Source organism: Falco peregrinus, chromosome 1, assembly GCF_023634155.1.
Source record: "Falco peregrinus isolate bFalPer1 chromosome 1, bFalPer1.pri, whole genome shotgun sequence".
Classification (NCBI taxonomy): domain Eukaryota; kingdom Metazoa; phylum Chordata; class Aves; order Falconiformes; family Falconidae; genus Falco; species Falco peregrinus.
In genome coordinates this window covers 51,036,347-51,063,748 of record NC_073721.1, presented here as the reverse complement: position 1 = coordinate 51,063,748, position 27,402 = coordinate 51,036,347, and the positions used below count along the sequence as shown (strand labels likewise).

The window sequence follows — 27,402 nt, the reverse complement described above, 5'->3', positions numbered from 1 at the left end:
GCCCACTGGCATGTGCTGCTGAAGCTAAAGCATTTAGTGGCTGCAGCAGCATTGCTGACATCAGACCCATGTTACACCCAGCCCAGCCATTTTCTGGCCCAGGGTCCCTTCCCCTGCTGGGTTACTGGGTGCAGCTGGAGCTCCTTCCACCCGCCAACAGCATCAGCTGCAGCTTCTTATCAGCTCTGGGTGCAATCCAGGCTGGAGCCCAGTGAAAGGCTCCTGCTGGTGCTGGTAGTTTTTTGAGCAGGCAGGCCTCGTGCTGCGGCTCCTGGCGTGGAGCACCAGAACAGCGTTTGTGCAGCAAGATGGAGAGCGGGCCCTGTCCAGAGCTGCCCTGCGCCAGCCACCTGCACCTGCCGTGAGGGTCCGTCCCCTCCTCTCCCGAGAGGTTTGTGGTGGTGGGTGGGGGACCAGCATCCTGCCCTGCACCTGGCTGGGTGGGACTGGGGCGAGCTGGGGCTGTGGCTGGGGCTTTTGTCCACTCATCCTGCAGCGCAGGGTCCCACAGCGAGTGGGATGGGCTGCGGTGGCACGGCTCGTGGGTTCGCACGCTGCCTGCGCTGCTTTGCCGGTACTGGGGCGAGAGCAGCACCCGTGGGCACTGCAGCTGCTCCTGGCTGTTGCAGAGCATGGGGGGCGAGGTGAGGGCGCAGGCAAACGGGCTCCCCAGGCTCTACCCTGCCGTGGGGCTGTCGGCTGTGGCTGCTCAGAACAGATCTCTGCCTTCCTTCACAGTTACAAGCTGGCTTTGCGTGTGGTTTTGCCTCGCCAGCGGGGGCCAGCCCTGGACCCCCTCCCAAGGCATGGGGCACGGCTGCGTGGTGCACAGGCAGCTCCAGCCCCAGCCCCGTGTACTTTTACCACGAGGTTTTAATTCACCTGAGGTGGTGTGAGATGCTATAGGGTAAGGAATAGCAATATAAACACTTTAGAAATTCCTCCGTGCAATAAACCCCTGCAGCTCCATTGCCCCTCCTCTGCCAACCCAGCCCTCCACCATCCCATCGCCACCGTCTCAAAGACTTGGGGAATGGGAAGCGGCCAGAGAAGCCCCCGTGGGCACCAGCCCCGCCTGAGCCTGTGCCAGCGGCAGCTCTTCCACCTGCCCTGGCTGAGAAACACCCAGCTCACAGCTCCCGGGCAGGTACCAGGGAAACCCTTCAAGCCCACACTGCTGCTGGGATGCCGAGGCTGCAACAACAGCAAAAAAAAAATCCGTAGTTGATAAATGTCAAAAGAAATACAGTAATCGGCTGAAAGCAATTTACCAAGCCATGCAACCGCCCTGGGCTCGCCATTTTCCTTTATTCATTTATCATAGTAAGTGCCTCGGCCAAAATACACAAAGCAGAGAAATTGTTGACATGTGGGGCCCTAGCAGAGCAAATCCTTCATCCTCCTCCCCCTCCCCACTGCACACCAACCTAACTTTTTTGGAGTTGTTTATTTAAGGACTGTAGAGCACTCAGTGCTCTTTGAACCCAAACGGCTTGGGAGCAGGTCTGCGGGGCTGGCCACCTTCCCTCCCTCGGCCACCGCCCCAGGCTGCGGGGTGGCCGTTCACTGCCCGTACCAAGTACCTGCTGGTAGCGAGGAGCTGAGCTGTGCCACGTGCTCAGGACCCTGCTCCGCTTCTACCTCCTCCACCCCCCCAAAATGTGGCACTAGTGGCTTGTGCGGGTGTTCGTTAACTGGTCAGGGAGGGCAGGTGCTGCCCGTGGAAAGCTCCCGTGCTGGCTTTTGGTCCTGCTCCTGGCTAAACCAGCCATGCCGACTGCACCGTGTTCAGTTCTCCACCCACAAAGCCTAGGGAATTGCAAAGCCCATCTCCCCTGCCCACCCTGCCCCAGTCGGTGCCGAGCTCTCTCTTGCCTTCCTGGCAGTGAGGCTGCAGGTAATTCTGCTGGCCGTGGCAACGGGCAAATGCTTCTTTTGGGACGCACAAACCCAAAATATCACACCAACCAGGAACTGGCTGTCCCAAGGTCACTCCTCCACATCTCATTTTGACTTTATTTTAAGCAAAAATTAATGCCAAGGTTCACAGCAAGACAGCACAGGTTTCTCTTGCACACCAGCCTGTCTGCATCCCAGCACCTTGCAGCCCGGCAGCAGCAAGGTGAGCAGGGCAGTTGTTCTTCCTCAGCTTCTGTGTGAGAGCCCTTCCAGCAGCCTCCACTCCTCCATCTCCTGCCATTTTACTTTTCATCTCAGTTCATGCAGTCCTGTTGCCACCTGCATGAAGAAAAGTGAGAAGAGTTTCCCCCTCCCTCCAGTACAATCCAAGGTGGGGAACGGGAGCAGCCAAAGCACAGAGATGCTCTGGAGGTCTGGCAGAGCCACCCCTGCCCATCCCTGAGGCTACTGACTCCAGGCAGGGACAGCCATCAGGTTGCATGGCAGTCTGGTCTTGCTTGAGGGGAGAGCGTGTCCATCGGGATAGTGCTTATCCAAGCAGCTCCTTGGTCTTTGCTGCCAGCAGCTTGTCCATCTCCGCTGCAGCACTGTCTGTCATTTGCTGGATCTGTGGCAACACAGTACAAGTCCAAGTCAAATGCTGGGTGATGCCAAAGTTTAAAGGAGTGATGGGATCATCTCCTGAAGCAAAGCCTGGAGTCCGAATAAAACCCAAAATGGTGCTGGGGCAATAACTGACTCTTCCTGGCGGCTCCCCGCAGCCCTCAGTGATTCTGTGCTGGTGTTGCATCTATACAGCAAGACCAGGGATGGGGCAAAGGCTCCGCAAAGAGACACAACCTCTTGGCTGAGCTTCACACGTGACTTGGTCAGGTCCTTTATTAACAGAGTGACTTCAGGGGAAGGCAGGGTTAGAGATCTGCTGGTGTTGGCACCAGAGAGGAGAGGGCTTATCTCATCACCTCCTGCAACCTTTCCACTATTAGAATGAACAAGGTAACAGCAGGAGCGCAGCCTCAGCACGCGCTAAGAATTCATACACCAGGTAACAGACCTGTTTATATCTTGCATGAGGAAATAAATGGCGATTGTTATGGCCCTGCCCAGGGAGCGGTCTCCTGATAGCAGGGATGGTCACGGCAAGCATGTGAATGGGACCAAAGGTGCGCGCACACCTTGAGCGAGTGCAGCCAAAGGCTGGAGCACATCAGTGCATGTGTGTGTTTATGCACTAGTGTTACAGGACTGACTAAGATGCACTGGCTCCCGAGGCCCAAGGTATATGACAAGGACCTTTCCCCACGCTGAACAATTTGGGTACAAGCAAAAATCAGACTTGAGACGCCACCCCTACAAATGCAGAAAACCATCTGTCTGCTCTGGGAGAACTGCTTCCCAACAGGATTCAGTTACAATAGCATGGCCATTTTTCCCGCTTGCACAAATGCTCTGTATATCAATGTTTATTTTTGCGAGCACACAGGGAACTGTCCTGAAGCATTTGCAATGTATCTAACTTTAGCTGTTAATAAACAAACAGCTAAAAAGTAATGGCCTGCCTTCAGAGGCATCAATTCAGCAAAACACTAAGGCTTGTGCCTGAGTTTATGCCCAAGTAATTGACTTTAGTGACATCTGCTCTTAGGGAATTAGGCATGTGCTTAAGTATTTTCCTGAATCAGAGCCAAAAACTCCTAACAGAGATAATCTCGCTAGCCTTTTCGTTAATAACAAACTGGAGCAATCCTCATTAGCACCAGCTGTTTTGCAGTGGCCAGGCCCTGTGTAAATGTAAATGTAAAGCTATGAATGTCAGTCATTCTGTTCCCCAAGTTCAGCTGGTTTGTGCAACAATCCCTCGTAGTACAAAAGCTTTTGGGGAACATATTTTTTTTTTCCTGTGTCAGCTTACAATGATTCATATAATAAATTTGGCTTTGAGATTGAAGCCCCAGATCTCACAAAGGAAAAACAAATACACCAGCAATTGCCACTCCAAGCATTCAGCCCAGGACCACCCATTCCCCAGCCGGGTTCTCAGCGCCGGAGATGTGTCAGCAAGGGCTGGGACAAACGTACCACAGAGTTGTGAAACACCGTGATATGGCAGAAGGGGAAAAAAAATAATTACCTGCTTTTCTAGCAGCCAGATGGTATCCTCAGACACCTTGTTCTTGAACTTCTTTACCTGGTTGATGCTTTTGCTTCGCACCTTTCTCAGGGCATCCTTGGACTTGTTGGTGGATTGCTTGGCAAGCTTGGCCAAGTTCTCCCTGTGCTCTCTTGTTACCCTAGCAGCAAGGGGAGAGAAAAAACACAAAAGGAAAATAAGTGTCATGTGTAGCACAGTAAGATTTATTTTCTGTGATGGAATCTGGGTAAATGCAGCGATCCTCTCCGCTGCAGTACCTCTCCGACTGGCCTCGACAGAGCTGCTGGGCTGTGCAGGGACACCCAAAAGCCACCTGTGTTAAGGTACAGCTCGCTCTGTGTAGAGGTCCTGTGTCACAAGAGCAGAGGGACTTAGCTCAGGGTGTGCTTTTATGCTGCTTTGGTCCACCTGAGCGAATGAGCCACCTCTGCACAGCACCGCCAGGGCAGCACAGCCTAGCGAAGCGAGTCTTGACCCTGGAATGGAAAGTTCCCAGCACAGTCCTAAGCTGAGGGACTTGGAATGAATCTTGTTGTGTAGTTGTCACTGCCGTGCCTGAAAGCCATGCTGAAACGTTCAGACTTTGTTTCTGCTGCCAAAGCATCTGCAGGGAAGAGGGAAAATCCAGCTCTGGACCCGAGAGATGGAGCTGAAAAGTATAATCCTGCAAAGCCAGGAGGAAACCTCCATCCCTTCCTGAAATTTGGTATTGTCCCCCTGCAACTGAAGAGCCTGAATTATGTATCTGGAAGCTACAGAGCTTATGCTTCACTCAACTTCATTCCAGCTCATCATGACCAGGCTTTTCCATCAAGATGACATGAATGCCCAGGTTGGCAAGAAGGTGATGCTACATCTGGCCAGCCACAGGTAACTCGGCCGGGAGAACTTCAGCTGCACCCTCCCCCAGTGCGGGGCCAGTTACTACGGTGGTGCCACAAGAAAATCCTCAACTTTCCATCCCAAACTAAAAACTGCAGGTGATGAGGGAGCCTGGACATCTGAGTAAGGCACAGGAGTGGCTGATGTGTCACCTCAGCTCCGGTAATGCTCCAGCACCTACAGCTGATCACTGTCAGCATCAACTGCTAGTGCTCAACAGTAATATTTTAATTATTTTCATGGCTATTGAAGTTTCCAGACTGCCTCGAGACTGAAAAACCCCCGTGCGCTCACTGAGACTCACTAGCAGGAGAGCGCCTGTCTGCTCGCAGAAGATATCGCAAAACAAACATTTCACAGGAGTATTTAGAAATTGGCTGCAACGGTCTGGGTCACTGAAACACAGAGGCCAGGACTCTTCCTGCAGAGCTCAGGAAACCTGGGGCGAGGGTTCCCAGGGCAGTGCGAGCCCTGCCCCTGCATGGGCGTGCGCCATGGGGGGCTGTGGGGGTGCGATGGGACCCCCAGCCCCTTCCCAGGCTCCTGCTCAGCCTGGCAGGTGACACGCGCTGACTCCTTCCCTCGGCAGCCAGGTCGATGTCTGTCTCACCAGTTATCTTTGTATCATGGGGCAAGAGGGAGCAGGCTTCCCAGAACAGATTAGTAATTGCAGGAATTTGGGATTGCCGGAAAAGCTGACGGACCTAGAGAGCTGCACCCCAGCCCCGGCATCCCCGATGCCCCCACAGCCCTCACTGGGGCACCCCCAGCCCAGCCCGCTCCCTGCCCAGGGACAGCTGGAGGGAGGTGGCCAGGGAATTTCACATGTGGCAAGAGACTTCTGGTCAGTGCAGGCTCCAGCCTGGACCGCATGCCTGATTCGAAGCGAGCAGCGTTACTTGCGTTTTCCTCTGCATCCCAACATCGCTGCCTTTAGGGCTTCTCATGTTCGAGCTCCCCAGCCAGAGGTCCTGCAGCACATGCAAAGCCCGCTCGAAACCAGAGGTCCGGCTGAGGTCAGGTTCTCAGGCAGCTTTTTTTTTTTTTCGGGGGGGGGGGGTGGTGGGGGTGGGGTGGGGTGGGCAGGGAGTCAATCCTGGCTGCTACACTTGGAGGAGGGAGCTGGAAATCTCTCCCATCTCCGGCTGGGTGGTGAGGCGAGCGGGCGCGCAGCGGGGCAGACGGAGCTCGCCTCAGCTCTGCCTCCCGCTCGGCTTTTGTGAATTGTGCCGAGGGTATCACTCGCCTGCTCGGGGCTGCTGAGCCTTTAAGGAAATGTTTTTGTTTATGCAGCGCTGCCAGATTTCCTATGCTTCTTGGCACGGGGTCACAGCTTTCATGCCTCCTTGTCTGTCTTTATTAACACCAATTTCTTTTTATCACTGCGCAGCGCCGTGGAGTTTCTCAGCGGGTTTTATGTTCCAGCCAGACTGTGTGTAAATTCTCAGCAATGCTACCAACAGTGCCAGAAACGGACACTTTTTCAAGCAGATGCTGTTTCTGGTTAAGGAATCCATCAACACGAGCCAGGCCCATGGTTTCTAAGGACAGTTGTTTAATCCTGCCCCCAGATCTGGGACTTTCAAGCTCTTCTTAGGTATGTTTTCTTTTCTGTCTAGTAACCGTTGCCCCTGCTCCCTCTTTAAAGTAAAAAAAAAGTGTGAGGTGAACCCTGGGAAGGGGTGCCAAAAGCAGGGAACAGGACAGTGTCCTCTCCCGTCACCCTGGGGGGAATGCTGCCGTCCCCGGCAGCTCCAGGAGCAGCGGGCTCAGATCCTGCCATTCCCCGGGGACAGTCCTGCCCTGCCAGGGTCAGGGCACAGCTTGGCGAACTGACATGCCAGGGTGTTCAGAAATGCACAGCACCCCAGGGGTAACATCCTTTTTTCCGCTTCCCCCAGCGACCAGCGGTTTAAGCACTGCAACCCTTGGATGCTCCTCTCCCCGCATCCAGTGGGAGCAGACCCACAGCAAGCACGACGCAGGTCATGTCTCGTCTCCAACGCAAGACATTTATGCGGGTAAGAGTAATTTCTCTATCTCAAATGCTAGGAATTTCCTGTGAACGAGAGGGTTCCGTTAAAGGAAAGCAGGCTTAACTAAATACTCTGCATGCATAATTGCAGATAAACATAGGGTGCAACATACATTGCTCGACAAAAAGCATGTAAGAGACTTCTGCCGATGAGCGATCCGGAGCAGCACAGCTTAGAAACAGCTCTGGGGTTTTTCGAATAAGATTTTTTGAGTCCTTTCTCCCATAGTAGGTATCTTTGCATATTTCTTAAAGGGCAAAGGAAAAAAAAGCTCACAATGAGTCATTAAATGTTCAAATGAGTCATCTGGTTTTCAGTAAAGCATGTGTAAAAATATTACTAATTTACAAACAATATCCAGTGTAACACAATGGGTCCAAAAAAGATGAATCTAAAAATGAGGCAATACCATAAAAGACACAAGGTCAGGTCAAATTCGGCCAAGAGATCAACCAATACAAATGTTCCCATGGCTGGCTGGCTTTTTTTTTTTTTTCTTTTCTTTTTAAACCCTCAGAGAATACTTTTTATACAAATAAATATTGCCTATGCAGTGCTGGCAACACAAACAGGCGAATGCCTTAGGGAGCAGAGGGGATCCTAGCAGGCAGCAGAAGTAAACATGAACGAAGCGAGTGTATTTTTCCTGTTAGAGCTGCAATGCGAAAACTAAACTAACAGAATAAATACTGAAAAGTAAACTCTGTTTTAAAATGCTCAGTTGAAACACTCTCAAGCACTGAAGCACAGCTGGAGCTTCGTAAGGCAAAACGACGTATGTGTGTCCAGCTGACAGGTCAGGCTAAAAAGTGCCTTTAATAACAGGTAAGGACAATTCAGGTTTGATTTTACTTTCACTGTGCCTCCTCTCATGAAAGAACCAATTTCTGCAGAAACAATATTGTCTTTTCATTTTGGCTTCGTTTGCTCATTCTGCACACCTGCCATACTTTTGGCAGTTTCCCTGCATCTGTCTGTTGTATACTCTCATAAATATCTTTAGAGTTGGGAAAATGAAAAACTTTGAAAATCAAAAAAAGGTAATTCAGGGATCTAATATTAAAGAGAGGCCTCTAGCAGAATTTGATTATTTCCATCCTCATTAGTGTTAGGTTTTAAAAGGTTGCTGGCTTTAAAAGACTGGCTGCTTGTCTTTGCTAAGCGGATGAAACTCTAAAAGATGCAGCCGTGTCACCGAAGAGCGGGTGGGCAAGCAGAAGCAGGGGCAGCCGCCAGGGCACACCAGCAGGGCACGTCGCCCAGGCCAAAAACCTCCTTAACTCAGGGGTCCCCAGGCTGCCACCAGCCGGGGAAAGGGGCCAGGAGCTGCCACCCTTCCCAGCTGGGAACCAGGCAGCGCACTGGGCAGATCCTCCCTGGGGAGAGGAGAGTCGTCGCTCTGCAGCACCACAAAAGCTAGTGACAGACTATATACATTTGTTGAAAAAACAGTATTTTTTTAAAGATGGGGATATGCAGTTTTGGAGTTTCCTCCCCTGCAATTCATATTCAAGGGTGACCCAAGTGCCCATTAACAATCAAACCACTGTGCAGCAACCCGGGAGCCTCAGCAATTATGAAGATAATGGTGCCCTCCTCCTCCTCTGCCTCCTCTCCTGAGGAATGGGGGAAGGGCAGGGAGCATGGGGAAAAGAAAATCAGCAAATAGAATGATAATGTCATTCTCTCTCACCGACAGCAACGGAAAGCTGCAATTAAGACTTCTCTGATCAAAATGCTGGATAAAATTCTATAGAATTTTTAAAGAAGATCTAAAGCACAAGAAATACTTGGTTCATCTTTACTGAGAAGTCACCTACTTGTAAAATGCAACACACGTGCAAGGTGTTTGCGGGCACAGGCAGCGCACAGAGCAGCCTTTACCCTTTGAAGGGAGTTGTTCACAGCACGCCAGGATCACATACATCCATGTCTGCCCAGCGTATTTAGATGGCTCCATCGCTGCAGGTTTCCAGCACCCACAGGACCTTGCGAATTTTACCACCTACACCCGGGCAGAGCAGTGCCACTGCCCTGTGCCTATGCTGGCGAGCTGTGCAGCACAGTACAAGCGGAGCTACTGGGAGCTCTTGCTCCAGGCGAGATGCAGCCTGGTCCCAGGCAGCCGGGGAGTGCTCTGTGCGCTCCCAGAGGGTACCTCTCTAGTTTCATCTGAAAGGAATCCCGTTTGCAGGCAGAGACCCCAGCATGCTGCAGCCCAAAGCATGATAAGCTGGGATCATCAGGATCGCTTCAGAAGTGTTCTCCTGACCCAAACTGCTGCACTCAGGCAGTGGCACCTGCCTTCTCCAAGGGTTGGGACACAGCTGTGATAGGTGAGGGAAGCGATGCTCAATCCTCAGCCAGGAGCAGCCTGCTTTCCTATCAGCCCTGTACCAAAATTTCAACTCAGCTGTCAGTTCACAATGTGTATTCCATGAGAAGAGGAATTTTTTAGTCAAAGCTATCAATTTTCCTCCCTCTTTCTTTCATCGCTTCCTTTTTGTGTTCTCTGCAGCAAGGTGCTGTTCACTCCTAATACTACTGGTTCACTACTGCGTTACTGCTGCTCTGCGCTGGTGTAATTCAAGGACTTTACAGCAGGCAGCACAGAATCAGCCCCTGAATAAAGGCAATACAGCTTCAAAAGCCTCTGGCTGTCTCTTGCAAAGAGCTGCAGCCAGCTAGGACTGAGCTTCCCCTCCAGGGGAAAGATAAAGAACAGTAAGACCAACCATCAGCTCATGTGGTGACTTAAGAGCTCAGACACTTGGAAGAGGTTCCACCAGACGCTTTTAGGGGCTCAGATATTTTTTCTGAACCTGAAATACAGCTATTTGGAAAGCAGCTGCATCACAACATCACAGCAGTCATGCATGCTTACCCCCTGAAGGGCACCCACTGCAACCTATCGTGTTATCTTGCATGATGATGGACTCAGGCAGCCATCAATACTCACTTAGGAATTGGCACCCGAATTATTGTCCCATCCACTTCTGGGTTCAGGTTCATGCCGCAATCCCTTATAGCCTTCGTAGCTGCAGCTGTACTCTGTAAAACAGATCAAAAGGTAAAGGGAATTAGGAAATAATCATTCCCATATGCCAGAACTCTGTCAATAGTTGGCAATCCATCTCCATGGAACATGGAAACATTTACTTCTGTTACCAGTAAGATCAGGAAGTTACATTGGTGCGGAGAGCTTTGATCAAACCGAGTGGGAAACTACGGCTGCGCTCAGTATCGGGGTAGGGGGGCACGGAGGGGGGGGGGAACGGGGGACAGAGGAAAGGAAGCAACAACAAAAGAAAACTGTTTTGCTTCTTTGAAACTATTTGAATGGTTTGAGGCAACGCAGAGTGAAACCGCAATAAATTCCCAAGGCATAGCCTGACTGTGGCAAAGGAGATGAAAGATTCTGAGCATTTAAAAATTCCAGTTGAATGTTTCCCACTAGAAATCACACAGTGCCAATTTAGAAATGTTAACTAACTTAACCGCTTCAGCGCTACAACCTAACCACATTACATCAGGGCAGTAGCAGTTGGCTGAGAAATAGCGCCTGTGCCCAGGTCTATGTTTATTTTACAGTTTATTACTTCAGATTAACTTCTCAAAACTCCACTACTGCTGGCTGACGCTCTGCTCTGCTTAAAAGGTGGGGTGCACAGGTTTGCCTGGTAACTGCAAAGGGATTGAAAGGCTTCTTCCCGCCCCCAGGGCGCTGGGGTACCTTTACAGAGTGTCAGGCTTTACGGTTAAATCAGAGTTTTGCTGGCAGCTCCCACGGAGCTCTGCCAAGTTCCTTCATTCTTGACATTGACAATAACAAGACCAAGCGAGTCTCTATTCTTGCGGTGCTCGCGTGGCATTTCCTACAAGGCGCGTTGCTATTTCTGATACTCCTTCCCATCATTAACTTCAGCTCCAGGCTGCTGCAGCAGACTGTATTTATGAAGTTCAGCTTTTGTCAACTGAGGCACAAACTAAAGCACTGCATATTTGTTTAGGTCTCCGACGCGTGACATCACTGAGCGAAGTGAATGCTCTGCTAGTGTTTTGTAAGACATAACTGCTGTCCTCTAGAACACAACAAGGGCAGAGGAAAATGTAACCAAGATGATCTCAGCATGTCAGGAATGTAAATGTGTTATTCTATGGACGGTGCTTGCTCTGTAGGAAGGAAATGCTCAGTAAAAGCTGTGTTGTTTAACACACATATTGGAGGAGATGGAGGAAGGAGAAAATATGGCAATATTGCCCCCATCCTCTTGCAGTCCATGAAAGAAATAGCTGTGCTTAAAAACCATAGTCTTGTTTAGCTATATAACTCTTGGGCAAACAGAATTTAGCCCTGCAATTCCTTTTTATGATTATTTTCTTTCCCAGACTCTTCAGGCATTTTTATTTGCTTTTCAATGCTATGAAGTACTGACTATATGCTGTAAATAATAACACCAAGTAAATGTGTCTGTAATAGATTTGAAGAGTTCAATCTATCCATGGGAGAGTTATTGTATAAAACAACTGTGTTGAGAGAAATGGTTCTGGCTCTAGTTGACATGAAAAAAGGTCTTTTGGCTTAGAAGGCAAATGCAGGCAATGCTACGTAGTGTGGTATTTAATTTCTCACATGCCCATTTCTCAGCCTGAGCTCCCACTTGGACAAGGGCTAAGTCACGGAGGGACTCCCCTGGCCCTCTCAGCTCCGGCACCCCGAGGGACCTCGGTGCACTTGCTGATGAGGGGCCTTTATCCTTCAAAGCCGTTAAACACGCTGGATACACTTTAAGATACACTTAGGCATCAAGTGCCTTACACTGACCTCCTCTGAGACTTTGCTGACTTAATTAATTGGGGAAAGCCTTGGCAAAATAAATAGAGATAAGCTTTGGCAAACCTCCAGACCTGGAGCGGGATGAACAGCCAACCTTGCGCTCACGGCTGCTCCTGTCGCAGCTGCCCGGCGGGAGCCCTGCGGGGCACCCACAGTGCTTGATCCCAAGGTTGGGTTCAGATTCGCCACCTCACTTACAGGCCTGTCTAACTGAGGCTCCTGCAGAAAATTAAGGAAACTCAGCTCTCCCAGAAGACAGGTCAAAGCACCAGCTTTGGGTTCTGACCCGCAGGCTGCCGGGGAGGAGCTGGCTGAGCTCAGCAGTGCCTTGAGCCAGCACTGGGCAGGGGCCCGGCTCAGCCCCACCAGGGGGGCTGCAGGGACTTGCAGGCTCCAGCAGCAGCTCCCTCCATCTGTTCTCAGGGGGTGTCGCTAGCCCTGGCGACAAGCAAGTTTTAGAGGAGTTTGATGATGTCCCCAGGAAAAATACACACTATTCCCACTACAGGTCTGGTTCTGTGCATGGCCACGTCTTCATAAGGAACTGAAATGACATAAATGCAACGGGGCAGAGGCTGCATCGGTTCCACTGTGTAATTCAGGTGAACCAGAGAGCGTGTGTGTGTGCTCAAGACTGCTGGGTGCCGTCAAAGCACGGGAAATGGGGAGACCTGGCAGGGCACAGTTAATCCAGGCATCTGGTCTGTGACAAGCACGGCTTTTCAACCCAGCTCTTGCAGACCCCACTGACGGGAAGCCAGTCTCCAAAGCAACCCCCTCATACCGTAGCGTTTGTCGGATATGACCCTGAGAGCAATCGCAGCCCGACGGGCAGCGCGTAACTCTCATCTGACCCTGTGCACGTGCGATGCTCCATGTGCCAGGCAGGGCTGGAGAGTCACTCAGCCCGTGCAGTCAGCAGCAAAATCGTGCTTCTGGTTTGTGTCAGCCGCGAAGCAACACACAGCCCAGCCAGAGCTCTCAGCCCTGCCAGGTTTAACTCATTTTGTCTAAATGTTCCTTTGCTCAGCATCAACCTGTTTGTTCCTGTGGTAATTATGTCCCCTTGCAATGCCTTCGGTAATGTGTCCTTACCTCTGGAAAACTGGTCATGTTCACTAGAATGAGCTGCGGTGACTTCTGTGAGATCTGCCCCAGCTGGTTCAGTGGAAACTTCCCATCTTTTGTCACCACAATTATGTGATCAAGGGCCCCTCAAAAGAACGAAACACAGGGGAGTTTCAGTATGATACAGCAGTTCACAGTGATGCTGAAGAAAAAAACACATATGGATTGTCCCACTTCCCTTCTGGTATGCAAAATATAGACGTTAGAAAAGAAAAAAAGTATGTCTCTTCAGACTTCAGGTGCTGTTTGTGTTCACACATCCCCTGTAGTATTTGCAAGCTAAATATTTCAACGCTACTTTAAAGCTCAAAAACATGAAAACATAAGTCTTGTTTGTTTTTGTTACTAGAATAGGAAAACTAAGCAAGATTGTGACGAATTAAAAGGAAATTGTTATTTTTTGGTTCTTAGAACTAAAAATCAAAACGTTGCTACAAAAATTGACTATTGTCTAACTTAGCAGTGTTCTCTTAAACCTCTCATTTCCCCCCCCCCCGCCCAAGTCCCAAGAGGAGGTGTTGTACACTGCCTAATTTAAAGTATTCAGTTTCTCCCTGAGCTACTCTTAATCTGCTCTCTAGTTTCTGCTGCAAAATGTTAACAGGCCAAAAGGCACATGGGACAAGAGGTACTTTATCAGTGCAATTTAAAAAAATACCTATGGTTAAAATAAATAGTTAAGAGACTGAGCTTCGCTTTCCAACTCCATTAAAGACTGAAGTGCCCCTGCCAGAGCTGGGGTGGTGAATGATTCAAATTTGGTCATTGTTTAATGTTAAATTTTATCCCTGAAACTTGATACTACTTACAAATATGTATGTTCAGAGTGTTATAGTAACTGTAGCTTAGTCAAATATATTCACATTTCTTCTTAAAGCACAAAACTCACTAAGTGAATGAGGCTTGTAAAGGTCACCAACCACAAGGATGCACAGCAAAAAAAGTTTGCACATGCCAGACACCAGCCTGATGGCAATTTCCAAAAGGCTAATTTAATGGCAATTGGATTTTTCCTGCCCTACTGCACCATTAGCTGACAACCTGCTTCTTCATCACATCTGCAAACAGTTCAGCTAGACACTTTTGACATCTCCCACTTACAAAAGCTATTTCCAGGAAGCTATTAACAAAAATGGATCCTTCCTGGTCAAGCTCAGGGTGAAGAAAGCCTTTAGCTGGGGACATTGAGGCTGTAGTAATTGGGTGCCCAGTGAATAACTCAATAAAAAGGAAATAAATTTTGAAAAAAACCAGCTCTGTGTTACTAGGGTTGGTATCCTTATTTAAGGGCAACCGAGCATCATACAACGAAGTTACCAACCTGCTGAGGTTCTAACACTGATGTTTCTGCTGAAATCTTCTTTCAGAGCTTCTACCACTGCCTGCATCTCTTCATTGGTTTCCTCCAAATTGATAATGTCCTCAACTAGGGCAGCACTAATATTCACTCTGGTTTGACTCTGCCCTTTACCTTTAGCTGCAGATTACACAAAAAATTAGTTTCTGTTTCTGACAGCACTTGGTTGTTGCATTAGAAAGCAGAAAGGAGATATTAAAACCCCGTTAGATTCAGAAGTCTTAAGATAAACCAAAGTAACTGTATTTTTTAATGAGGAAATATCCCAGCACTTGAGCACATAAGCCAAAATATAGCTGTAGGTCACGCTGTGTGCGGTGACTCCAGCCCGGCCTGTGACGAAGGGTACGTGCTGCCCAGGGCAGCGGCTGTGCCATGCAGTGCCTCTCCCATGGGAAGGGCTGAGGTTTCCTGTACACAGCGACGCTGTCAGGCAACCCCACTCCTCCAGAGCTGCCCGCGTTACACCAATACAGTACACCCGATAGAAGGGATAAGAAAAGAGATTCTGGCAGCAGGCTGAGGGGTTGCAAACGCTAGAAAAAGGCTGCTGCCTTCACCTTTTTTGGTAGCCAGCTGCCTGGCCAGCAGCGTCAGGTGGACACCGTGCCCACAGCCTGCGGGTGCCGGCGGCAGGGCCCTTGCCACTGCGAAGGAGGAACGACAAAGCAGGGAGGGCAGGCGACGGAAGCATCTCAGTGACGTAGCCATTGTTTACAGCTCTTCTCTAGCTCACCTGGAAAAGAGAAAAAGGTGCTGCCCGGCGTGCTGCTCAGCGGCCTCGATGGGTGCGGGGCAGCCACAGAGCAAGGCAGCTACGTGGGCCCCTTCGTGGGCAGCCTGGGCACACCTGCCCAGGGGGGCACGTGGTGATGCACAGGCCATGTCTGCTAAGCAGGAGCCACTCATATCTGGTGCTTGCGCGACAGCTGAGCAGAATCTTTAATTTCTGCACCATGAGGCGTGTGGCCCCGAAGCCCCCCGGCCCCCCCCGGGTCTACTAGGCTGGGCTCAGGGCGGCAGAACCGCAGACCCAGGCCCGGTGCCCCCCGGGCAGGGCACAGGGGTGCGGGAGCCAGGAGCTGCTGCTGAGGGACACCAGCCTCGCTCTGTGCTCCCCCAGTCCCGGGACAGCCCCGGGGGTACCGAGCCCCCGTGCTGGGGCAGTACAACTGCCCCCCTCCCTCCCCCTTCCTGAGCCCCTGCCCCCAGAGCCCCCTGCTCCGCGAGACCCTGCTCCCTTGAGTGGGCCCCCTGAAACGCCTGCCCCTGAGCTCCCCTGTGCCCCCAGCCCCCGGAGCCCCCCACTCCCTGACCCCTGCCTTCTGAAACCCCAGCTCCCCAAGCCCCCGAACACCCCGCCCCTGCCCCCCCAGCCCCTGCTTCCCGAGTAAGCCCCCCGAGCCCCCCACTCACGGAGCCCCCGGCCCCCAAGTCGCTGCCCACCGCGGGCGACGGTGGGGACCCCCGTGGGTCCCGGCCCCGCCACACGTGCCCACAGGCCCCGCCCCCGCCCCGCCCCCACCCTGGTGCTAGGCCCCGCCCCTCTGCTGGCCCCGCCCCCCCGCTTCCCGCTCCGCGGGGGCTAGGTCCCGCCCCGCCCGCGCCCCCCGGGGCCCCGCGGAGGGCCGGGCTGTCCCGCCCGCCGGGCCGGGCCGGGCCGGGCCGGGGGCGGCGAAGGGGAAGGCGGGCACCCGCCGCCTCGCTCACCGCCGCGCAGCCCGGCGCGCTCCAGACGACGTCATCACACCGCGCCGCGCCGTCACAAAGCGGCGCCGAGGGCGGGGCGAGGCCTGCGCCAGGACGGAGCGGCCGCGGCCTGCGCGGTCCCGCGGTGTCATGGTGAGTGCGGGCCCGGCCCGCGCCCCCCACCCGCCCGCCCGCCACCCCGCTGCGCTCGCACTGCTGCCCGCCGCGGAGCCATGGAGCCGGGGCGCCAGGCGCTGCCGCTGGAGAACGCCTCCATCCTCTCCGAGGGCGCGCTGCAGGACGGCCACCGCCTCTGGATCGGCAACCTCGACCCCAAGATCACCGAGTGAGTGGCCCCGCCGCCGTGCCGGTCCCCCCCGCCGGCAGCCCCGCCTCCCTGGGCCCCGGCCCTCGGGGCCGCCGCCTCCCTCCCGCCGAGCCGCCCCCCGGCCTCGCCGCCCTCCGCGCCGCAGCGCCCCTCCCTGCCCCCCCCAGGTCCTGCCCGTTCGCCCAGCAGCGCCCCCCGCAGCGCTGGGCAGCCCCGCGCCTGCCCGGCGTCACGGGGCCTGAAGGGTGTACGTGGGGTGCCCCGGGGGCTCGGGGCCCCGAGCCGGCACCTGCAGCCTTCTCCGAGCCGCCGCTCGGCTGGCAGTCCAGGGCTTGGACGCGCCTCTGTTGGCTGAGCTCGGGAGGTGTTGGAACGTCGGGTTTAGGACCTCCTGGGTGGTCAGGAGCCCGGTTCTGTGGCTGTGCTGGTGCCGGGAGTGGGGTGGAGGCTGAAGGGGGAGAACGACTCGAGTTAGCGAGTGGTGGGGAGGTGGGGCTGCCGCTTGTGGTGCGTAAGTGCAAGAATCAGACGCGTGTGTACGCCCTCCGTGTCTTCTCCAGGCTGCAGATAATTATCCTCTGAGCAAACATGCGATTTGAACAGCTGAGTTGTCAAGGAAGTACAACTTGCTGTCCGATATTTGGATACTGTGCTGAGAAATCAGTAGGTTGTATAAAAAAACCCAACCAAAACAAAAAAACCCAAACACTTTGGGGTTTATACACTTCTAAGAAACAAGCATTTTTGATTAACTATTGTATGTGTCCTTCATGGAATACTTTTTCTTCCTGCTTCTTTTTGTTTGTGTGCAGGTGCTAGGTTTTTATTCTAAATGTGGTTCATCTTAACAGAGCGGTTTTCTAATAGCCTCTAAATGGAATCATTAATGCATTGTGCTTTCCAGCCATTCAGCTTTGGGTGGTTTCTGCATTAATTACCATTTTTATCCCACAGCTATGTTACTCTGGTTTGTCCACATTCACTGACCACGTAAAATTATATACGGGAGTTCTTGAGCATGTTGTTTGCTGGGTCCTTAAAGATTCAGGAACCTGGGTTAGTGTGGGGGGAAGAATAGTGGGTGTTAGTAAATGCCTTAGATCCTTCACTTCCCAGAGTGATCATTAGTGGCGTTTTTAAAGACCTTTTCAGGCCAGATTGTTCCTCTGAATCTAGGCCGGACAAGTAATAGCTGTATATGGCAAAATTTACTGTTTTCATAGCTTGGGTGAAATGAGTTCTGTGGGTTTCACTTGGCTTCTTGCGTGGGCAGGCTGTTCCTTTTTGAATAACTTATTGCAGCTGCATGAGTTCAGCCTGGGTGTGGGGCACGGCTGCCCTCGCTGCTGGGGACTGTGTCCAGAGCAGCATCACAGCTATGGGCAAGGGGCTGGTTAGAGGGCCTTCGTTCTCCAGTGTCATCAAACCTAGAGCACTTCCATGCTACTAAACGGTTAAAGTTTGCCCAGTGATGAGTGACAGATGCTAGTTGCTTATTTCAGGTTTTATAATTTTGTGCCTTGCTTTTGGTTTTGCTTTTAAAATGGCTATTTTCTCTGGCAAACCATATTGTAATCTCCATTTCCTTGTGAATAAAAGAAGAGGAAGTTCCTTTTAACACATTGTCAGCGCAGTGAGAAAGAGTGCGGTTCTCTGTAAGGTCTGTAAGCTTCTTGACCCTTACTTTCTTATCCTGAGGACTTACATCTCTTCTCATAGTTGCTCATCTGAATTATCCCTGTTGAGATTACTGATCACGTGACTAAAAACATATACCTGAAAATTACATAGCTGTTTCTTCATTTGCTGCTTTTATCTGATTTTTAAAGAGCTGCCTCTGCAATTTCTAGGTTAGATTTGTTTAAGACTGTGTAAAGTTGATTGAGTTGTTAGCAGGGTTAATAAGTGGTTGTGACTTTCTCGAGCAGAAATGAGTTCAGAAAGTCTTGAATTAATCCAAGACTTCCATTTAGAGAGCAACCTATAGCTGCAATCAAGCGCTAGGGAGTTAATAGGTAACATACACATTTGAGCACAAGCTGCGGTAATGGGAATTTATAAATGTAGGGCTGCCCACAAATTACAGCCTGCAAGTTGATGGTTTGTAGGAGGTTACTGAACGTACTGAGTAACTGTGACTCAAACAGGAGTCTCAGAGGACCTTGAATGCTGATGTACCCTACGTGCAGGGTTATAGTGGGTCCTCTGGTGGGCATTCCTCCTTTGCCAATAACGTTTGTTTGGGTGACTTCTTTTATCCAGCATCCTTAGAGGATTGTTCTGCCTGTGGAAGAAGATAGTGTTAGGAGTCTACTGAGTGTTTTCTTAACGGCTGGAAGAAGGTGAGCTGGCACCATAGGACCTTGCAACTGTTCATGGTGTAGGGGACAGTCTCCAGGATCATTCAGCATCAGAAGTGCCCTGGTGTGGGGCCTGCCATGGCAATGCACAAGGAGAGCAGTAGCTGGTTGATTCTGGGCTTGCTGTCACTGAACAAGGAAGCTGTGGGGTCCCCTTGCCATCACTGTGAGTGTTGCCTGGTGCAGTGTTTGTCCCCAGCTGCACAGTGGAGTAAGAGATGTGCTGCAGCACAACCCTTTGTTCACATCGCCTCTCAGTGCTCCCGTCCTGTGCTGGAAAAACCCACAGTTAGTTGCATATCCCGCGTGGCAAGTGGAGTAGTACTGCCTCTTCTGCCCATTCCTGTTTGTAAAGTCTCTTGAGATTTTTGAGCATTTTGGACAGGCAAAAACTTCATTTCCAGCTCTGCAGTAACACATACTTATTATCTAGTTTCCAGTAGCCTTTGAATGACCGTTCATTTTCCATGGGTATGAAATAGCGGGTGTTCAACTTTCTTGGCTGTTCTGCCGCTTGTCTAGGATCCCATCTTGATGAGTCTCACCTCGAAAACAATGTGTGCATAAGTTGTTGTTACAGACCCCTGCTGACTCCCAGTGGGGCAAAATTCTTCGCAATAATAGGTTTCGCATGTGGCCCGGTACCTTTGCGGTATCCTTGGGACAGCATTGTTCAGAGGAAGCCTTGCCTGTGTTTGAATAGCACTTGGGGTGCCAGGAGGAAGAGTGGAGGAAAAGGAAATGGGGGAGCTGCTGGTTTGTCTCGCATTGACATCAGATGACAGGAAGTGGAAATGGAGGTTGGCTGCGGTGATCTGCACAGCACAGTGGGGCCACATCTGTGTGAATAACGTCCAAGCTCTGGATAACCCAAGTTGTTGCCATAGTAAAGCTTTTTACAAGTTCTCACTTTTTTTTTTTTTTTTAAGGCTTTGGGCGTTTTGTAATGGATCTTCCTTCAGTACTGAAGTTCTCTTGACTTGGAGAACTACTTGTCAAGTTATTGTTAATGCCCTCGCTATGTTAACAGTAACAACTCATAATTGCAGCCTGAGACTTTTAGTTATACAAGACTTCAGTTCCGAGCTGTTCCATGGAGAGAGTAGGTGACCTCCAGTTGTAAAAATTGCATGCATGGCTGGAAAACAGTGTTTGCGTCATGTACGATCTAAAGATTCTAAATAAAATAGATTTTGTAGGCTGTTACTAGACTCTTAATGAAATTTGTTTCAAAGCAACAACTACCACTTTGCTGCTAAGTATTATTTGAATGCAGAGGTTCTCAGGAAAAAAAACCACAAAATACTCCTTTTCACTGGGCAGCTGCAGGGTTTTGTTGTCGCTAAACAGCATGCGATGAGAATCGTTGTTCCCCTTCCACTGCCTCTGTAATTGCCGAAAGGGGAACAGCATTCTAGTGGTAAGGACTTCATTTTCCTACTGCTGAAATTGCAAGTGCTTTTTGTAGCAATATGTTTACAGAAACAAACCTGAGATGCGTTTACATATTTTGGAGGCTCTGAAAGTTCAGTGTGGGGGTTTATATACATCACATGTCTCCAAAGTTAGTGGTTTTACTTGTACATCTGTGACTCCTTGTTGGTAGCTTGAGATGTGGTGGTGAAACTTCCCCCCCGCTCTTGCTTTTCTGTCTCCTCTGCCTTCTGAGTAGAGACTGAGGGTTCATAGGCCTCTTGGAAGACCATGTGCTTGGTCTATATTCTGAAGGACGTAGGAAGCCTACCATAATCGATTACAGTGTGTTTGTTCCCCTGGGAGATAACTTGGCCCTTCTGTGCTGCTCATCTGTGCACTTGCTGCACCTTTACCTCTTTAAAAATGTATATCCTGAATGTCCACCGTGACCCATCCTGTCAGATGACTCACATTCCTGGAACCTTCTTGCCTGGCTCCTGAAGCTTAACAAAGGGCTAAAGCCCTTTTCAAACATCCTATCAGGCTTTATTAGGAAAAAAATGTTGTCTGCCTTTCCTATTTAGACTGTCCCTAGAGTTGCCTGGTGTGTTTGGCTGTCTTGGGCCACTGCTGACCATTCATGCCTGGACATGCTGGGTTTCATCCAGTGCCTGGTGCTCCATGTCCATTTTGAGTTATCCTGGTAGGCTTTCAAGAGCACTGTGTTATCTTGCAAGCTGAAGATTGGGCTTAGACTACTAGATGACTTGCTGACAAACGCTGTACAGCTGATCAGGAGAAGATGAGTCCTGGCTAAGACTCCCTTATTAAACCCTTAGACAATTCTTAAAGGCTGGGGATGGGGTCAGACAGTGAAAGAGTAACAAGTGTCATTTTCCTTCTAGGTCAGCTAGTGTTGTTAAACACTTCGGTCCCAGGGAACAACAACAAAAAAAACCTGCAAAGAACTTTTCAGGATTGGATGTGGCCTGTACAACAAATGTGCTGCTTATTTTAAGTTGCTCAGCGCACTAGATACTAAGCAGACAGATTTACTCTGGCTTTCTCCAGTTTTATTGGAAACAGCACACTCCCCACTGGATGGCAGGAAGATAATTGGCTAAATAAGTGTCTGACTTGCATGTGCATGTCGCTGAAAAGCTGTCTGAGCCAGAAGCGCTGGCAGATTTGGCCTGGATGATACTGAGGTCTGTCTGGTGTCTTTTTTTGCCTGGCCTGCTGTCAATTCCTGGCTGCAGTTTGTTCTGCTTATTCTTCTGCCTTCCTGCTTCCCCAGCTCTGCCAGGCGAGCGGCTGCGTTTCTGTGTGATCTGGCCATGTCCTTACCAGGGCACTGGTACTGCTTGGCACGGGGAAGAGAGGGAGGGCAGCAAGAATAGCGGGGATCCCGAGTGATGTGGGGTACTGTGGGCTGGGACTGCTTGTGCAGGGGGAGGAATACAGGGCTTGGAGATTCTGACAGTCGCATCAGGGCGAGGGAGGCAGAAATGTGATGTTTGTGCTTGAAAGTAGGTGTGATGTAGAAAGGCGGGAGGCAAAGCCCTCCTAGACCCCTAGGGAGCCATTGCAGAACTGTCCAAAAGCCAGCTGTGAAGAGATGCTCTGCATGCCCTTCAGCTGGCACCACTGGGAGGGAAGCTTTGTGCCTTGGGGGTTTTAGAGCAGTCACTGAAAACGCAGCTTGGAACTATGGACGGTGAAGCGTTGCTGTACAGGGAGTACACCTCTGCGGGTATTTGGGATCACGTATGACACAACTGAACTGCCTGTGTTACAGTGTGAAGTGTGTGTGTGTGTGTTGGGGGGTTCGTTTCAATCTCTTCACTTTCAGAGCGGTGAAAGGTGTCATTGTCATAAATGTCTTCTTTCCCCTTCAGATACCATCTACTCAAACTCCTTCAGAAGTTTGGCAAAGTAAAGCAATTTGACTTTCTCTTTCACAAGTCTGGTGCTCTGGAGGGGCAGCCGAGAGGTTACTGTTTTGTGAACTTTGAAACCAAACAGGTATGTTGCTTTTATCTAAAATCCTGATTTAAATGACTAGCTTCTTTCCCCCATCTCTTTTTATGTTAATGTAAAGCTGAAACAGGAAGGGATAAATCAAATACCTTGTCTACACAAACCCACAGACTCTTAACAGCTCCACTCTGTGACAGCCGCGTTGTGACTGCTCCTGAAAGTAGCAATAGTGATTTCCTTTCTCCTCTGCTGTCTTTTCCTGAATCCTGCTTTCTAATGCTAATCAGAAGGGACCAGTTCTTTGGTAGTGAGCTCATGGAGTTGAACCGGAGATACTGTGATCCATGCAGAGCCTTGCTTGGATCAGCCTGCCAGACCACCTGAAATCCAGGACCGCTTTGAAGTCCTCCTAGTTTTTCTTTTGGCTTCATGAATGCACAAACACCAACTTGTGTGATACTGTCAGATGTACAACGTGACGCATCTGCAGCACCCTGGAGCACACTGCCCCTGGCTGTCTGTTTGGGGGTTTAGCTCTTGTTACAAATCAAAATTGCAAGTCATGCTCACCTGCAACATCAGAGTTGTAGTTATTTTGTCGTGATTCTGCTAGAATTGTTCAAAAGGTAGGAAGAACAGTGAATTGTGGTTGTCTGACCTCATCTTTTTGCTGTGCAGTTGCCAGTAAGGGTGGCAGAAGAGCACTGACACAGTGCATTAGCTCTAGAAAATTACTCATAGCAAGGTGGTGGAACAGCATTGAAACATAAGTCTTCAACTGCTGTGAATCAAGTTTTATGGGAGTGTCCCAGAACTGAGATTCCACTGCTGAGCCTAGAACAGGACCAAGTGGGTAGTGTTCCCGGTGCACATGAGCAGGGTCTGGAATAAGCGTAGATGGGTGTTAATGAGACACATGTGATCACTGTCATGAGTCACAGTATTTTCTAGAGAAACTCGCACAGCATAAACCTCCCTCAGAATGCTGTTCCGGTGGCCTCTGTTTGGTATTTTCAAAACTCCTGATAATTTTCCCCATTTCCTACCCCAAAGCAAGTGAAAGAATAAACTGATAAGGCTGATAAAAGTGTGTGGTTACTCAGATGTTGGAGTCTTCCAAAGATATTCCTGGACTGGGAAACAATAGGATAAACTTTCTTTGCTGTCAGTTAGCTGTACTTGCACAAGACTAACAAAGAAAAAAGGCTTTTTACATCTGAGTCGGTTTTGACTAAAGGCTTGGTTTGTTTATTGAACTGTCTTCCTGTGCAGGAAGCAGAAAAGGCGATCCAATGTCTCAATGGGAAGCTGGCCCTTTCCAAGAAATTGGTGGTGCGCTGGGCACATGCACAAGTCAAGGTAAGCTTTTTGTTGTGAATAAGGATTGCTTTTAATTTGCAAAATTGAAAAATGCTAATGTTAAAGGAACGAATCTTGCCAAGGCCTCCTTAGCCTGGCAAGAGAATTTCAGTCTACTCTAGGAAGTAACCTTCATGGAAGCAGTATTGACGATCTACCACTTCTCTTGTCTACCTAACTGGGCCGGATTAGCTGTGAGTTAAGGACAGGCCATTTAACCTGACGTCACTTGTAAGGGAGTTTCTGATCAGAGCTGTGTGAGCAGATTGCTTCTATAAATGTCCATGTTTTAATTTTTCCCAAACTTAGTGAGTGATCGGCTGAAAGTTTGAATCCTTCCCTCTGTGGTTTTGCTCCCTTTTTGAATAGGAGATGCATGGAAATTACCAATTACCAAGGACTTTGTTACTTTGTTCCACTTCTGAAAGCACTTATGCGGCAGCAGCTCTAATTACTTCTGACTTTAAAGCAACATATTTCTCATCTAAGCTAAATACTCATTCTATGCAACAAAACAATCAGTAACAAGTTTTTAAAATTAATTTAGGCAGTACCTTCTGGAATGTCCTTCTTTTTTAAAAATTCTTGCCTTGTTTCTCCTGCAGCTATTTACTATCTGGTGTTTGATAAAGCAGTTTATTTTGAATAACTTTCTTGGCAGATAAATGGATTTTGGGGGAGGTGGGGTGGAGCTGCTTGTTGTTGTTTTCCTTTTGGGTAGTTTGCTGTTTTAGCACGTGTCAGTTATCCTACAAGCAGCTTTCTACCCTTTCTCTTACCAAGTATAGTAGCGCATCTGTTATGGATGCTAACCCCACCCCACCCCCCCCCCCCAAGCCCAAACCAGGTTATCTTTGTTAAAGGAGACCATATTGTTTTAATTATTGGCTTCAAGGGCTCCAGGCTCTTGTCAGCACATCCAGGCTTGTGCAAATCCAGCCTCCATTTTCTTTAGCTCTTGTAGCTACTAGAATGCCACGTGCTTCCGGATGCCTGAAGAATGATCGGGGCCATAAAAGGAGTTTGAGCCAGAGGAGTGAGTGTCTGCTCTGCTGGGAGTTCAGCAGGGTGGCTCAGAGCTTGGCTGGCCAGGGTATGGTGAAGAACATGCATAAATAATCAGTTTGCGTGGCATTTTCCAATTGAATGGAAAGATTTAACAATGCAAAACTTTGGCTTATTGTAACAAGTGTTTATTTTAGACAATACCAGCACCATGCTAAGTAACTTTTAAGATGAGTGGCCAAGGCTTTCCAGACACTGTTGGTTTGAGCAGCTTTGCTGAAAAACAAACCTGACTTTGTGCCAAGTGAAATAAGGAAGCAGAACACTGCAAATAGTTCAGGAGGCCTGTTGCCCACAAAGATGACAGACTCATAAGCTGCTGTCTACAGAAAGGAGGTGGCTCCTAACTGGTTTGGTTTGTTTTTTGTTTTTTTTTTTTTCCCCCAGCACTGCATGATTCCGTGCAGCCATGTGCTGGGGTTACAATCTGAGTCTGCACGGTGACTGTATAAAGGGCACAGCAGCACAGTACAGTAGTTACCTTAAAATTTACATCTTTGCCTCATACCTTATATAGAGGGGAGCAAGAAGTGGTAAGACAGGATTAGGTTCAAGGATCCATAGTACGATGCGCATAAATGTTTGGTATCGGAGTCTATGTTCCGTGTTGGTACTAAACAAATATTATGGTTGGGATTTGCTTCAGTGTTTGGCTGCCAAAATCATTCCTAGCAAAAGCTTCATAAGATCAGAGGTGGTGATAATCCAACTTTAAAGTGTATCTGTGGGCAAATGCTTCTTTATTCATAATTCTTGCTGACTGCCGTCCTTGGTCTCTTGTTTGCAGAGATATGATCACAATAAAAATGAGAAGATCCTTCCAATCAGTCTGGAGCCATCTTCCAGCACAGAGCCACCCCAGTCTAACCTGAGGTAGGAGATGGGGTGGGTGAGAGGTGACTAGACTGGCAGTGGCAGGGAACTAACTTGTTTGATTTCAGTAAGGTCTAGAGTTGTTGTCGTTATGTTTGTCCTAAAAATCTAATGTGGCAGAAAAGCTGTTTTCAGAAGGGCAGCATGCTGCAAAGTAACTCATTTGATGTGGGAAACTTCAGACGTGAAGCTCATTTTCTAATGTGTGAAGCTACAAGGGCAGTAGGAAGGAAAAGAGGCGAAGAGAGGAATTGGGAATGTCTTCATGTTGCAGCTCCTTTCACCGGAATATGCTTTGTACTTCTTCATATGAATTTCAGTGAGAGGTTTTGTGCTGTACTAATGTGATTAAGCAGAATGCTTATGAGCAAGAATTTCTACCATAGCGGAAAAAGATTAAAACCAAAATTACAGGTAGTACTTCACACAAAACTATTTTTTTTTGCCAGCGTTAGGGATTGTAGGCCTTCTCTGTAGGATGTTGGTTGAATTCTCCAGCCCCTCCATTTACCTAAAGCACATAGCGCTGCTTTGTTAATCCACAGTTTGGTTGAAAGGGTATGTGATTTTCCTCTGTGTTCTGTTAGTGGAACCCTATAAGTAACCAAGACTGGGGATAATAATTAATTTGCCTACAGATAAAATGAGCTTGGAACTCAGAAGTAACACGCTAAGAAGTAACGAGCAGAGAGGCTCAGGTCCTGCAGAGTGTTACCTATGTCAGTGGTGTGAAGGAGCTGTTTCAGTGAAGATTGATGCTGCAAGAAGCCCCAGCAGAGAAGGGAACATTCCTCAGTCCTACCCAATGGAGGACAGTGAATAACAAAAGCCCTAGGAATTTGGGGTGTAACCTAGGATAGCTTCTCCCTTTGGGATAAACCCTGCTAATGCTGAAATAATGTTTCTTCCTGGCCTAATTAGAGGCTGGGGTTTTCCCATCCCAAGCGGTCTTGTAGCTGGGAGGAAGTCTGGCTTTCATTTCTCTGCTGTTTCCAGCAGCCTTGTCTGAGCTGTGCTCTGCTGCACATGCTCAGACCTCTTTAAATGACATCATTTTACATGAAGTAGGAAGCCTTGTTGTGTGCTTGTCTCGCTCTGTGTCCTCGAGAAAGTGCTGAGTAGGTGCAAGGACCGTTTTTTTTGTGGTGCTGCGATACATCTTGGAGGAGCAAATCCATGCTGAGGATTGAAATGAAGCAGCGTGGGCTTAGAGCAGTAGATTCCTGCCTCCCAACTTCACGTAGCTTGTGAATGCAGCAATGGGGGCTGCCTAGCCCCTCCTTGTGTGACTAAGTATTTGCATGTCAGCAAAATCTCTGGGGATTGCTGTTCTAGTCTAGTTCTGTGGTAAGATCAAGCTTAATTTCTCTTTTGCTTTTCCTCTTTCCAGTGTCAGTGCAAAAATAAAGGCCATTGAAGCCAAGCTGAAAATGATGGCAGAAAATCCAGACGTGGAATACCCAGCAGCACCTGTTTATTCTTACTTCAAACCTCCGGATAAGAAAAGGACTACTCCTTATTCTAGAGCTGCCTGGAAATCGAGAAGATGATGCTTATGAATGGATAATGGTAGCAAGAAACACTGCTTTGTATACCTGGAGTCCTCCAATGCTTTTGTACTTTGTAGAGTGAGAAGGATACTGCCACCTGAGCACAGCAATGCTGTACGTGGCGCAGTGTTCTGTAACACCTTAGGTGGTCTGCCGAATGCTCCCTGCTGCCAGTGCAGCTTCACAGCTGAATGCTGTTCAGAAAAGTCTGTTCTCTTCAAAGCCTCTGATGAACACGCAGACAACCTCTCGTTAATGTGCATTCATTAGCAAGATTAGAAACAGTAACCAGTGTGTGGAGTAAAGCACATCCAAAAATACTCCATTTAACTGATTACTTTTTAAAGTATTTTTGAACAAAAAGTATTCCGATTTGTGTTTTTAATGGAGGGGAAGCACTTGGGTTTGATTAACATTCTGTAGTTACCATGGAAGACTTTTTCATCTCAATAAAACTCATTTAAAATAGA

At 49.3% G+C, this 27,402-nt stretch overlaps 2 protein-coding genes across 5 annotated transcripts; one reads left to right on the top strand and one right to left on the bottom strand.

Moving 5' to 3' along the window:
* Positions 1 to 1,996: 1,996 nt before the first annotated feature.
* On the bottom strand, positions 1,997 to 16,352 carry MRRF (mitochondrial ribosome recycling factor). 4 transcript variants are annotated; one of them, XM_055807237.1, is made up of 7 exons: positions 16,216 to 16,352; positions 14,873 to 15,048; positions 14,277 to 14,432; positions 12,923 to 13,041; positions 9,950 to 10,041; positions 4,052 to 4,211; positions 1,997 to 2,527 (listed from the first exon to the last, which is right to left on the bottom strand). In XM_055807237.1, the coding sequence occupies exons 2-7, from the start codon at positions 15,021 to 15,023 to the stop codon at positions 2,450 to 2,452; spliced, it is 756 nt and encodes a 251-aa protein (XP_055663212.1). In that variant the 5' UTR covers positions 15,024 to 15,048; positions 16,216 to 16,352; the 3' UTR covers positions 1,997 to 2,449. The 4 variants fall into 4 exon arrangements, with proteins under 4 accessions (XP_055663212.1, XP_055663195.1, XP_055663206.1 ...); XM_055807220.1 differs by lacking the exon at positions 16,216 to 16,352 and adding an exon at positions 16,023 to 16,125; XM_055807231.1 differs by lacking the exon at positions 16,216 to 16,352 and adding an exon at positions 15,838 to 15,986.
* Positions 16,214 to 27,402, top strand: RBM18 (RNA binding motif protein 18). The gene is made up of 5 exons (XM_055807248.1): positions 16,214 to 16,347; positions 22,004 to 22,130; positions 23,358 to 23,444; positions 25,297 to 25,382; positions 26,773 to 27,402. Exons 1-5 carry the CDS (start codon positions 16,235 to 16,237, stop codon positions 26,930 to 26,932), a joined length of 573 nt encoding a protein of 190 aa, XP_055663223.1. The 5' UTR covers positions 16,214 to 16,234; the 3' UTR covers positions 26,933 to 27,402.

Coding starts and splice junctions, on each gene's coding strand:
- RBM18 (XM_055807248.1), top strand. CDS start 16,235: ATGGAGCCGGGGCGCCAGGCGCTGCCGCTGGAGAACGCCTCCATCCTC. Junction 22,131..23,357: donor TGAACTTTGAAACCAAACAG/GTATGTTGCTTT, acceptor CTTCCTGTGCAG/GAAGCAGAAAAGGCGATCCA. Junction 25,383..26,772: donor CCACCCCAGTCTAACCTGAG/GTAGGAGATGGG, acceptor TCCTCTTTCCAG/TGTCAGTGCAAAAATAAAGG.
- MRRF (XM_055807237.1), bottom strand. CDS start 15,023: ATGGCTACGTCACTGAGATGCTTCCGTCGCCTGCCCTCCCTGCTTTGT. Junction 13,042..14,276: donor CAGTGTTAGAACCTCAGCAG/GTTGGTAACTTC, acceptor CGTTCTTTTGAG/GGGCCCTTGATCACATAATT. Junction 4,212..9,949: donor ATTCGGGTGCCAATTCCTAA/GTGAGTATTGAT, acceptor CCTTGCTGCTAG/GGTAACAAGAGAGCACAGGG.